Source organism: Schistocerca gregaria, chromosome 1, assembly GCF_023897955.1.
Source record: "Schistocerca gregaria isolate iqSchGreg1 chromosome 1, iqSchGreg1.2, whole genome shotgun sequence".
Classification (NCBI taxonomy): Eukaryota; Metazoa; Arthropoda; class Insecta; order Orthoptera; family Acrididae; genus Schistocerca; species Schistocerca gregaria.
This window is the reverse complement of record NC_064920.1, coordinates 470,198,345-470,210,628: the sequence shown is the minus strand read 5'-3', so window position 1 is coordinate 470,210,628 and position 12,284 is coordinate 470,198,345. Positions and strand designations below refer to the sequence as shown.

Genomic DNA, 12,284 nt, shown 5'->3' with positions numbered 1-12,284 from the left:
CTCTCAGTTTCGACCCCATCGTCAGTTATTTTGCTCCCCAAATAGCAAAACTCATCTACTATTTTAAGTGTCTCATTTTCTAACCTAATTCCCTAAGCATCACCTGATTTAATTCAACTACATTCCGTTATCCTCGTTTTGCTTTTGTTGACGTTTATCTTATATCCTCCTTTCAAGACACTGTCCATTCCGTTCAACTGCTTCTCAGGGTCCTATGCTGTCTCTCAGAGAAGTACAATGTCATCCGCAACGCTCAAATTTTCTGTTTCTTCTATATGGCGCTATTGTTTGGAAACGCGAGGCCGCTACGGTCGCAGGTTCGAATCCTGCCTCGGGCATGGATGTGAGTGACATCCTTAGGTTAGTTAGGTTTAAGTAGTTCTAAGTTCTAGGGGGCTGATGACCTCAGAAGTTAAGTCCCATATTACTCAAAGCCATTTAAACCATTTTTTTTCTTCTCTACGGATTTTAATTTATACTCCAAATTTTTCTTTTTACTGATTCCTCAATATATACTTTGAATAATACCGGGAATAGGCTACAAGCCTGGCTCAACCTCTTCTCAACCACTGCTTCCATTTCATGCTCCTTGGCACTTATGCTCCTTGGCACTTATAACTGCCATTTGGTTTCTGCACAAATTGTAAATAGCCTTTCGCTCCCTGTATTTTACCCTTGCCACCTTCAGAACTTGAAAGAGAGTATTCCATCAACATTGTTAAAAGCTCTCTCTAAGTCTACAAATGCTGAAACGTAGGTTTGCCTTTCCTTAACCTATCTTCTAATATAAGTCGTAGGGTCAGTATTGTCTCGCGTGTTCCAACATTTCTACAGATTTCAAACTGATTTTACCCGAGGTCAGCTTCTTCCAGTTTTTCCATTTGTCTGTAAAGAATTCCTGTTAGTATTTTGCAGCTGTGACTTGTTAAGCTGACAGTTTGGTAATTTTGACACCTGTCGACACCTGCTTTCTTTGGGATTGGAAATCTTACATTGTTCTTGGAGTCTCAGAGTATTTCAGCTATCTCATACATCTTGCTCACCAGATAGAGTTTTTCATGGCTGGCTCCTTCCACCTTTCTGCTTTCCCTTGTCTGCTTAGGACTGGTTGTCCATCTGAGCTCTTGATAGTCATCAAGGTGGTTGTCTTTTCTCCAAAGGTCTCTTTAATTTTCCTGTAGGCAGGAAATTACATTTGCCCTCTAGCCATCCTTGCTTAGTCATTTTGCACTTCCTATCGATCTCATTTTTGAGACGTTTGTATACCTTTTCGCCTGCTTCAATTACTGCATATTTATATTTTTCCTTTTCATCAATTAAATTCAGTATCTCTTCTGCTACCCAAGGATTTCTACTAGCCCTCGTCTTTTTAGCTGCTGCCTTCACTATTTCATCTGTCAAAGCTACCCATTCTTCTTCTACTGTATTTCCTTACCCTGTTCTCGTCAATAGTTCCCCAAAGATCTCTCTGAAATTCTCTACAACCTCTGGTTCTTTCAGTTTATCCAACTTGCATCTCCTTAAATTACTACCTTTTTGGTGTTTCTTTAGTTTAATCTACAGTTCATAACCAATAAATTGTGGTCAGAGTCCACATCTGCTCCTGGAAGTGTCCTGCAATGTAAAACCTGGTTCCTAGCTCTCTGTCTTACCATTATGTAAATGTATGCGTCCAGTCCTGTCAACAAGACTATTCCCATGTTGGTAGATCGTAGTGTCCACAACATACTCACTGCGAATGTGTAGAAGAAAGGGCAGCTCTAGATCAACGAGAATGTTGAGGTCAACGCACTGGATCATATTCACAGTACCCTGGATGTTTGGGTCCAAGTTATGGTACGAATAACACCTCCTAAACACCACAGAACCACCTCCCATCTGAACTTCATCCTCCACACACTGCAGGTGAAACACCTCATTAGTTCGTCGGTGTACTCGACACTCTGCATCATCTGAAAAGAGGGAAAATCACAACTCGTGGACAGCACTACACGCCTCCAGTCAGCCACTGTCCAGTTTCTGTGCTGCTTCATTCACTGAAGAAGTGCACCTTCATGTGCTGCTATGAGCAAGTGTCCGGTACCAAATATCCATTCCATTCACTTCCCTTCATAATTTTCTCTCGGAAACTGGTTTGAGATAGACCTGCATTTACTGATAATTGCAATTACTGTCGATTTCAAAGCCGATTGTCACAGACAAGGCGTGAACCCGTCTCTGGTCCCTGTCGTTTTGAATATTTTTACGACCACTGCTGTTACGCAGTTTTACATGGCTCCGAGAGGGACACTATTTCTTGTAGACATGCTGGAGAGTCCGCAATAATACACCAACAAATCGCGTAACTTTTTTCAGGTTTTAGTGATGGCCACGTCCAAACACGATAGCTCCTTCCTGCTATCCGTCACGTCTCCACGTCGACTTATATTACTGTGCTGATATCGAACCAGTTACACACGATCGGTTAATTTTTTTGTCATCAAGTTTCTGACTGATTTGTTGCGGCCTGCCACAACTAGTTCTTCCGTGCCAGCCTCTTCAGCTCTGAATAGCACTTACACCCGACGTTCTGAGCTATTTGTTGGACACATTCCAATCTCTGCCTTTCCCTACAGTTTTTAGCCTCTGCAGCTCCTTCCAGTCTCATGGAAGTAACTTCCCGATGCCTTAACATATATTCTGTCACCCTGTCCCTCCTTCTTGTCAGTGTTTTCACACATTTCTTTCCTCGACGATTCTACGGAGAATCTCCTCATTTCCTCTTTTATCAGTCTTCCTAATTTTCAGAATCTGTTTGCAGCACAGTAGCTCAAACGCTTCGGTTCTCTTCTTTTCCCGTTTCCCCACAGCCCATTTACAGCACTCCGAGGCGGCCGCTGTGCTTGTTTTAAAAGTGTAGTTAATATTTTTGTAGGTGAGATTATATGAAAAGACAATGCAGAACCAAAGTGGAATTTTTACATTCGAATACTTATAAGAAAATGATTTTTGATTTTGTCCGAAAAATAGTGCTTCATTAGTAGTATTCAAAAGCTACGGGATCTTCTACACCCACTAGAAATCATCGCGTACTGCGAATACTGTGGTATAACGGCTTGGAAACACGTAACAATGATAACAAGCAAGTAGGAGTCTGTATGGTGTGCCAGAAACAGTCGATGTGGGCGGAGGGCTTGGTTCCATTGGTTCTGCCTGATTGGCGAATTTGGTGCTCAGTATTCCAGTCACTGGTCTCGGTGCCTCAGTGAGCAAGTGTCAGTTTGTCACTCCAAAGTTCCAGGCTTCAGTAGCCAATTGACCCAGGGATTTATATCATCACTTCCGCTTGTTTCATTTCTGGTATTTATTTGCGCCTCTACGCAACTGAAAAATGACGAGTTGCTCTATCGTTCACAGTCCACAGTATACTGTAGTTCTCCTTAGAGCTATGCGGATAATTGAGCTGAAAAGTTGGAGGAAGACAAGTACTAGGCCTTGGAAATGAACTGCTTGTTTAAACCAACTTTTAGGATGAGGACAAGTAAATGTAAGGTAACATGTAATTATTTCACGTTGCTGACAAGGCTTCTCACGGTTAAAGCTGAATCTTTTCGTTTCTCGTTTACTGAATAAAAATAGGCCCTCCATTTTTAGGTTCTTTCGGTTCGCAACTAGAGCTTAATGATGAAATAGAGTTGTCTACTCAGTTAAAAGTAAGAAATAGCGGTATTTGTACTCAGTTATGGCTACAATAGGTAACAAACTTCGATTAATTGTACTACTATGTCGGTCAGGTGGCTAGGACGCTAAAAAGGTTAGGCTGACGCGTTTCTTAAAAATATACATAGAGCGCTCGATCACTAACGAAAGAGTGTGATACAAATATTAAGAAATCTGAGTGGAAGGTATTCTGTGACGTTTCCGGTCCCAACGGTTATTTTATTGGTCATTTCATTTTATGTAAATAACAAGACAAATGGACGTCGCGCAGAGAGCTGTGGCAGACGGGACAGCTGAGGCACTTGCAAAGCTGTATCTAATGCGAACGCCCTCTGATAACAGCACGAGAGCCAGGCAGCGCTGGGAGGAAACGCAGGGGATCGCTCGCCATAGTAGTGTTCTTACATATATGTGTTTCTTGGCATGACACGAAATGGACGCAACCTGGACACAAGGGAAAGCGTCTTGATATATTAAATTCAAATTAATATCTTTTTTAGAATATATTATGGCTTAACGTAAGAAACAGTCCAATGTACAAACGTCGTATGAACCCTGAATGTGCGTATGTTGTACAATGTTGTGTATTAGTAATAGTTTCTCAAACCACAGTTTCAAGAAAAGTAGCAAATTTTTCTGAAATGTATTGTATGGTAATGAAACAATATTAATAGTATTTCGACGTTACGATTTTCTGTACTGAGTGTGTGTAAAGGCGTTCTTAAGTTTATATGTAAGTTAAAACTGCTACGATCAACATCGGCATCACATTGTTCTACTCAGTAAAAAATTGTGTAAAAACGTGCTATCCTTTGTAAGTGTGAGTTGGAAGCGAGACTGAGGGTGCTGCCAATTTTTGGAATTCCTTGGCACGACTCCCCTAGTACAAAATTCTCGTGAGTGAAAGGTACGCATTGTAAGTACGGTTTTCAAGACGTGCGATGTCTACACAAGAACTGACGTCGCTATCTGTGAGTCGGAAAGGATCTTTGAAGCTTGAAGGAAGGCACTAAGTATCTCACGAGGAACTACTTAGAAAACTCCAAGAACTAATTTACATGGTGGAATCGAAGAAAGTAGACAGTCCTCCCCAAAGAGCATCTTTTCGATTTTTTACTCCCTGTCCTCTCATGGATGTTTTCCTTTAGTGTGATCCCAGTTCGCGACCTATTTCCAGTGCTGCGAAAGCATTTCAAAACGTCATACGCAACCATCACATGGGACACATTTACAGCCTTTTAGCAGCGTTGTCTCTGTATTGTCACTGTTAATGGTCATTTTGAGACTTCAGAATTAAGCAGCAGTGGAAACTATACTATCAGAGGGTGAATACTTTCCATGAAATCACTGTCCACAGACTACTGCTCTGTGTAGAGAGCGCACGGAATGAGGTCGATGGTAAGTGCACAGTTGGCAGGGCACAGCTGGGGCGAGCGGTAGCTGTGGAGGTTGCAGGGAGGGGACGTAGGGGAAATGACGAGCGCTGCAGGGGTTTTGTAAATGTTAAGTGGAGCCCCTCCACGCCCACACTTGCATGGTGACCATTCAAAAAGATCTACTGTCATTTCTGCTTTGGTTAGTATCTAGAAAGAACTTCGCTGAAAATTTAGCTAAAGCAGCAATTTATTTTCGTCTGGCTTGTTAATCACTTGTAACTTACAGAGAAGCGTCATGAGTGACGAATTTTGGGTAAGACCTACATTTTTCTTGTTGCCATACTAAAATTTGCTTCTTTTGGCAAAACACAGCGGATTTTACACAGTGTCACCTCACCAATTTGTTGTGCAGATGCAGCTGAGAGACAATTGTGAAATACTGATTTATTGATTTTATTAAGCGAGAAATGGAGGAAAAGTAAGGTCAATAGCTTGTAAAAGGCATATCCTCGATATAAAAATAAAAGTATAATGTTTTCACTAATGTCATTCCGAAACCCATTCAATTTCTCTTTTCACCGACTGTCTATGGTCCTTCAAAATTACATTCTTTCATCGAAAAAGTTTATAGTTAGTGCAATAACATGGTAGATAATGAAGCTTTGCATAACAACCATATGGCAAAATACTATCCTCTTTGCGTGCTATCATTTGCCGAAATCTAATTTCGGTTTCTCGGATCGTTTATGAAATATGAAGAATGTTGTAAATATTTTATTCTGACTTAATCGCTGGCATCCGCGACCGGATATGAATGTGCTACATCAGATCAACTTCCTCAAAATTGGTGAGAGATACAGGCCCCACCAAACTCTAAAGAAAAATTCGATATGTTAGTTAAATTTAATATGCACTGAAATATTAAGTAATATGCACCAAGCATAAAATCATTATGAAACCTATTTTTTATTGCAAACTTTTTCTAATGTCATGCAGAGTTTGACGTAAGTGCAAACAATAGCTGTGATTATTACCGAAATGATAGGCATGTCATCAGGCATCTGATATACCGGGTGCGTCCAAAAAATGTATACACAGTTTGAGCTGTCATAGACAATTTATTTCCCGTTCTGCAAGGTTAAATATCTGTGAGAAAGTAATGTTATGTTTCTTCAACAGGTGGCAGCAGTGGCAAGGAAGTAACTGCAACATGGGGGACGTGTGTTTGAGCTTTGAAGCGCGGAAGGAGATAATTAAGTGGTACTGGAAGTTTGAGAATGTAGCTGCGGTTCGGAGACAGTGGAGAAGTGAGTATGGTGCAGAACCACCTTCAAGGTTAACAATTACACGTCTACGAGAGAAATTCGAAATTCGTGGACCAGTGTGTGATGTGCCAAAAGGTCGATCAGGGTGACCTCGTACAGCTACAAGTGATGATTCGACAACTGCGGTCTTGGAACTGTTTCAGCGTTGGCCTCAAAAATCTTCAAGGCAGGCGGCACGTGAGAGTAATGTAAGTGCTAGTAGTGTGCTACGCATTCTGAAGACAGGCAAGTTTCGTGTGTACATTCCAAAGCTGGTGCAACAGCTACGTGACGACGATCCAGATCGAAGGTTAGAATTTTGTGAATGGGTTCAGGAGATGGTGAGAAGTGTACCGGGATTTATGGGTAGTGTAATTTGGTCGAATGAAGCGTAATTCAAACTCAATGGAACTGTCAATAGGCACAATTGTGTGTAATGGGCTGAAGATAATCCTCACATTACAGTTGAAAAGGCTGTGAATTTGCCTGGTGTAAATGTGTGGTGTGGTTTGTCTGCAAGGGGCTCATTGGGCCTTTCCGCTTTGAAGGTACTGTTACTGGAGAAACGTATCTAACAATGCTTGCTGACTCCATGTTCCCTAACATTCGTGCGTTATACGGTAATGATGAGTTTTATTTCCAACAAGATGGCGCCCCGCCGCACTATCACAGGGACGTACGAGCATAGCTGGATCACAGTGTGCCAGGCCAGTGGATAGGACGCAGGGGACCAATCGAGTTTCCTGCACGCTCTCCAGACCTCACGCCGCTGGATTTCTTCTTATGGGGCACAGATGCGGTGTACAAACATAAACCACGTAACCTGGACACACTCTGGAATGAGATTCAGTGGGAGTGCGCAGAAATATCATTGGACACTTTGGTACGATGTAAGGAATCAGTGGTGACTCGAACTCAGAAATGTATTGATGCTGAAGGCCACCAGTTTGAACATTAATCACATTTGCAAAGTACATTTATTTTTCCAATAGGACTTTCCATTTCCAGAAATTTAACATTGTAGAACGGGAAATAAATTTTCTATGACGCTTCAAAAGTGTATATACATTTTTTTACGCACCGTGTATAAGGCTGTAAGCAACGAAAAATGATTTTTTTTCCGAATGGTTACTGCACAGCCGTTGGAGAAAGATTGCGGGTGCGCGCCGAAATTCTGTCATCGTAGCGTGACGCCAACCGGCCGAAACCGCACAAACGATATCGAACTCCCCCTTTGAACGAACGGATGACCTCGCTCAGCGCTTTGGACGAAAACTGGTCATTGCGCTTCGGCCACCGCATGCTGTGCGGACCTTATCGCACGGAGTTACACGTCGGTACGGAATGTCGTGACGTCCTTCAGATCTCTTATTGGGGCAGCACTTACCAATGGCGCGCTGGGACACACTGGCGCCCGCCTCCACCAGGTCCTGCACCAGCTCGTTGTTGTTGTACGCGATGGCCAGGTGCAGGCCGCTGGCACCTGCAACACGCCGCCACCTCGTCACCTCGCCGTACCTTAGACACGCCGCACCCGAGACTCACCAAACGAGCCACAGCGTATACTAAACGTCTACACACATTTTGGCTGGAACAAACAGTCAGAAGACAACATAGGACGTCATGTAGGCGATGGAGCATACTGGTTGCTAGTGTAACTGGGTAACCTCTTTTGATGCTAGTCAGTTGTCAGGATGAGCATTACTGCAAAGGGCATGTGATTCTAAAGCATTATGTCAGGGTGAAAAACACTAAATAAATTACTTTTTCTCTCTTAACAAACATGTGGGCAAGGTGGGTTCTTCTTTGGCTAGGGTATGAGGTAGAATGAAACAGCATTTTCACATAAGTTAACTTTTATTGAAAGATTTGTACAATGGTTTCCTTACTGGATTGTTCTGAGTGGGAGAGCGGCAGATGTGTCGTTTGCAAAGCCTTCTGCTGCGTGAGCAGCGGCGTCTGATTACGCCTGGCGGTGTGTATCTCGTGTCGCTGTTTCGCCCAGTTGACTGGAGACGCGCATCGTGAGGTGGCCCGTTTAGTTATTGAGAACGAAGTCGTGAATCGGATGGTGATACCTTGCATGTGGCGTCCAGGGTTTCTCTTCTCTATGCGGCCGCTTCTGACAGTGTTACAGTGTTGTGCGTCGGCCAGCAGAGCGGCGTGGCGGGGAAAGGCCAGTGTCCCGGACTCGAACAACAGACTCCAGCTTGCCAGTCTTTGGCTGTCAGATCTTCATCAACAGCTCAAAGGTGACTGCTGATGTGAGGCCGTCCCCTTCCCGTCCTCACGAGTCACCCACGTACGTAAAAATCAGTCTTCATATACCTTCTAACTTCTGTCGGCGAGGCTGCTGCTTGCCATTCCATTACAGCGGCGGACTTGGTGCTTCTGTGTACGGTGTAGGCTCTTCCTTCATGACGGTCTTCAGCACCGACTGGACTGTACCTGAACTGAACTCAAACCGAAACTGAACTGAAAACCACTGTCGCGTCCACTGCGTCTCGCTTATTTATTTACTTCACTTCACTGGAGGTGAACGACTTCACGGTCATTGCCTCTTCTGTCACGTTGAAAAGCTTCTCGAAGAATCTTCTTAACGTCGGTCTGTGGCTCTTGGAATGTAGGCGAGGGCCTTTGATCACACGTGACAATTGAGAAACACGTGAGCCGGTCGGGCGATGCCCTGACGGATGAATCGACAGCTTCCGCTATGTGGGGCGGGCGATGGCTTCTCCTGAACGTGCCGACTTGCAAGCGCCAGCCGTTGCCACTGCTGATCAGCCTGCTGTTTGCCAGTGTGTAACTCTTCCAAATTAAACTAAGTTTTTCATTTATTTTCTAATTTCTACTTCACTTCACTTTGATTTCAGTAATTTATTTACCTATTTTAAGTACCGCTCAACACTAGCAAATACCTCAGCAAGCACCGCTGGTTACACGTAATGCCTAACGAGAATGGTGAATTGATCAATACCTAATTGTCCAAATTTATTCGAAACCTATTCTTATACATGAATACAAATGTTAAGAAGCTCTATGTAATGAGGAACGCACTAAACTGAAGCAGGCATGTCTGCTGTGGCTGCACTGAGAAGAAAAATTGACAGTGCAATACAATGGGGGAACTAATAAACATAAAGTTGTGTTACAAATTGTAGAGAACGCTGACGGGGGTGCAAGAGTGCTGATTAGAATCAATGTCCATAAAATGATTTTGCCAATGATTCAAACGCTTTTGGGACGGAAAGAAAACTTGTTGATGCATCTCAGTCTGGATCGACCATGCACAACCATAATCACATACAACACCGAGGAAGTGCGAAAAATATTCCCATGAATCGGCGATTTTCTCCGACATTGAAATTGGAGTAATCGGGAAAACAGCGAGCACAATGATAAGACCTGTATACAAATAGAGCTGTTCCTAAATCCTGACACAGAAATTGAATGAGGTGCAGTAGGGAACACCTATAACTGCTGCAGACGTCACTGACATATGTGACTGAGATCTATCTTTTACACACAACGTATTATCAACTCTACAAAAAAATAAGGTAATTAACTATCATGGTTGCAATGCACAGCGGTTTGAGTCAGGTTTCGTCGGCTGTTCAATGATTTTTCTGAGGTCACAGCTGCGCTAAGATTGATTCCAAAAGAAGCATTTGCTGGTAGTTTCAGAGAGGTTTATAAACGCCGACAAAAACATGTTCTGGCCAGAGGAGAATCCTCTGAAGACGAAGTATTTCGTTCCTGTTTTCAACTTTTTTAAACTGTTCTGTTGCTCGCATCTTTCTCGATAAATACAGGATAAGTTTGACGACAACGTGAAAACTACTTTTTTATTCTTGGTTATGATTCATTGGGAAGACTTTAAGGAAGTGTAATTTCGTCCACTAAACAAGTAACTCACAATACACACGTTCGACCGATTCTTGAATGTGGTTCATCATTATGGACACTTATCTAGTAGGAGTAAGAGAACATATAGAGAAGACCCAACGAAGAAAGGCGCATTTCGTCACCGGATAGTTTAATAGGAGCCCGAGTTTGCCGAGCCGATCAACAAACAAATTCCAGAGGCAGACTCTAGAAGAGATGCGTTGTGTATCACGGAGAAGTTTACTACTGGAATTTCGTGAGCGTGCATTCCACGAACAGTCCACCAACACGTTACCTCCTCCCGAATACGTCTTGATCAAGACGAGAAAGTCGGAGATATTAGCTGTCGCATGGAGCTTTATCGACAGCCGTTCTTCCTAAGCGCCATTCGCGAATGGAACACGGAATGGGGAAACAGATAGTGCTACTTGAAGTATCCTCCACCACAGCCCGTAAGATGGATTGCGCTGTAGACATGTACATAAAGCTGAGATAAAAACAGGGTTTTGACAAGTAACAGCATGCTGGTGACGAATATTATACTGTACTCTAATAAGTAATAAATACCCACAATAAAAGAGCAATGTACTTTGTTAACAGAATTTGGAAGTTTGTTGGAAGGCGAATTAGTGACATCGAGGGAAGCGTTTCACATTAAACGGCTGGAAATCTTCTGACGAAAGAAAAAAATCTTTTACAATAATACCCTTTTTATACTTTAGTTGCCTAACGCTTGACAGCTTGGGACACATAAACATAGAATAAGATCAAATAATTTGAATAACAGTTTCATATTTGGATGTGGTGAAAGTAACAATATTCTTCCCCCGTTTCAAATGAGAGCTAATGTCAAAAAACATGTGACATATTTTCAAAGGAGTCTATTCAAAGCCAATCTATTTAACATCTTAACTACAAATGTTTCTGTCATATATCAGGTCACTTATGCGCTTACTGTTATTTCTTGTGAAAGTGTGTGAACGTTTTCTAACTGTAACTGAGGAGTGACGTGAATACCAGTCAGGTACTCAGCGAGTCGGAGGTGGGAAATCACCTAAAAACCACATAGAGGCTGACCGACACATCAGCCCTCAACATGAATACATCGTGCAAACGTAGATACGGGCATGTCACAAAGAAATATTATAACCTGATTACTATTCACGGTATGTATTGCGTAGGTGCATAAGTTCATAGCGTTTTTTCATAAGATTAATAAACACAACAGATACACATAACAGAGACTTGAGTCATCAATAATATATTCTCCTTCATACTTGCAACAGCCTGCCAATGCTGGGTAACTTTTCGATCTCGCGACTCTAGAAATCACGTGGTTTTGAGGCGAAGAATTCGTCGAGCCATGTTCGGAGTGTATTTTCAACCGGAAAGGAAGGTCGTTGAAGGCTGTTCGATAGAGGGCGGAAAACGTGAAAATCCGAGGGCGCAAAAACAGGAGAATAAAGCGCGTCAGGAATGAAATCCCAACCCAACTTCTGTACAGTGTTTTTTGTCAGTATAGCAGAATGTCGGTGGGAGTTACGGTGGGGTACCATAATTTCACGCATTCTTCCTGGTCGTTGTTCTTGGACTGCGTCTGTAAGGTGTCTCATTTGTTGACAATTAATGGTTCAAATGGCTCTGAGCACTATGGGACTCAACTGCTGTGGTCATTAGTCCCCTAGAACTTAGAACTACTTAAACCTAACTAACCTAAGGACATCACACACATCCATGCCCGAGGCAGGATTCGAACCTGCGACCGTAGCAGTCGCACGGTTCCGGACTGCGCGCCTAGAACCGCGAGACCACCGCGGCCGGCTGACAATTAATGTCAGCACTGATGAGTACCCCTGGGGGAAGCAATTCGTATTACACAACACCGTCGATGTTCCCCCAAATGCATAAGACTATCTTTTGTGGATCCACGGAGAGCTGCTGTTTTGGCAGGGCTCAACCACTCCTTCCTTTCCCATACGTCAGCGTAAAGACACCATTTCTTGTTACCAGTAGCGATAAA

The 12,284-nt window shown here is 43.0% G+C and overlaps 1 protein-coding gene across 1 annotated transcript in view; it reads right to left on the bottom strand.

Moving 5' to 3' along the window:
* The window catches only part of LOC126353098 (uncharacterized), a 287,154-nt gene that overhangs the window by 177,810 nt on the left and 97,060 nt on the right, over positions 1 to 12,284 (bottom strand). Inside the window, exon 5 of the mRNA XM_050002737.1 lies at positions 7,767 to 7,862. Within this exon, the coding sequence (XP_049858694.1) occupies positions 7,767 to 7,862 (96 nt within the window). The remainder of the gene's footprint in view (positions 1 to 7,766; positions 7,863 to 12,284) is intronic.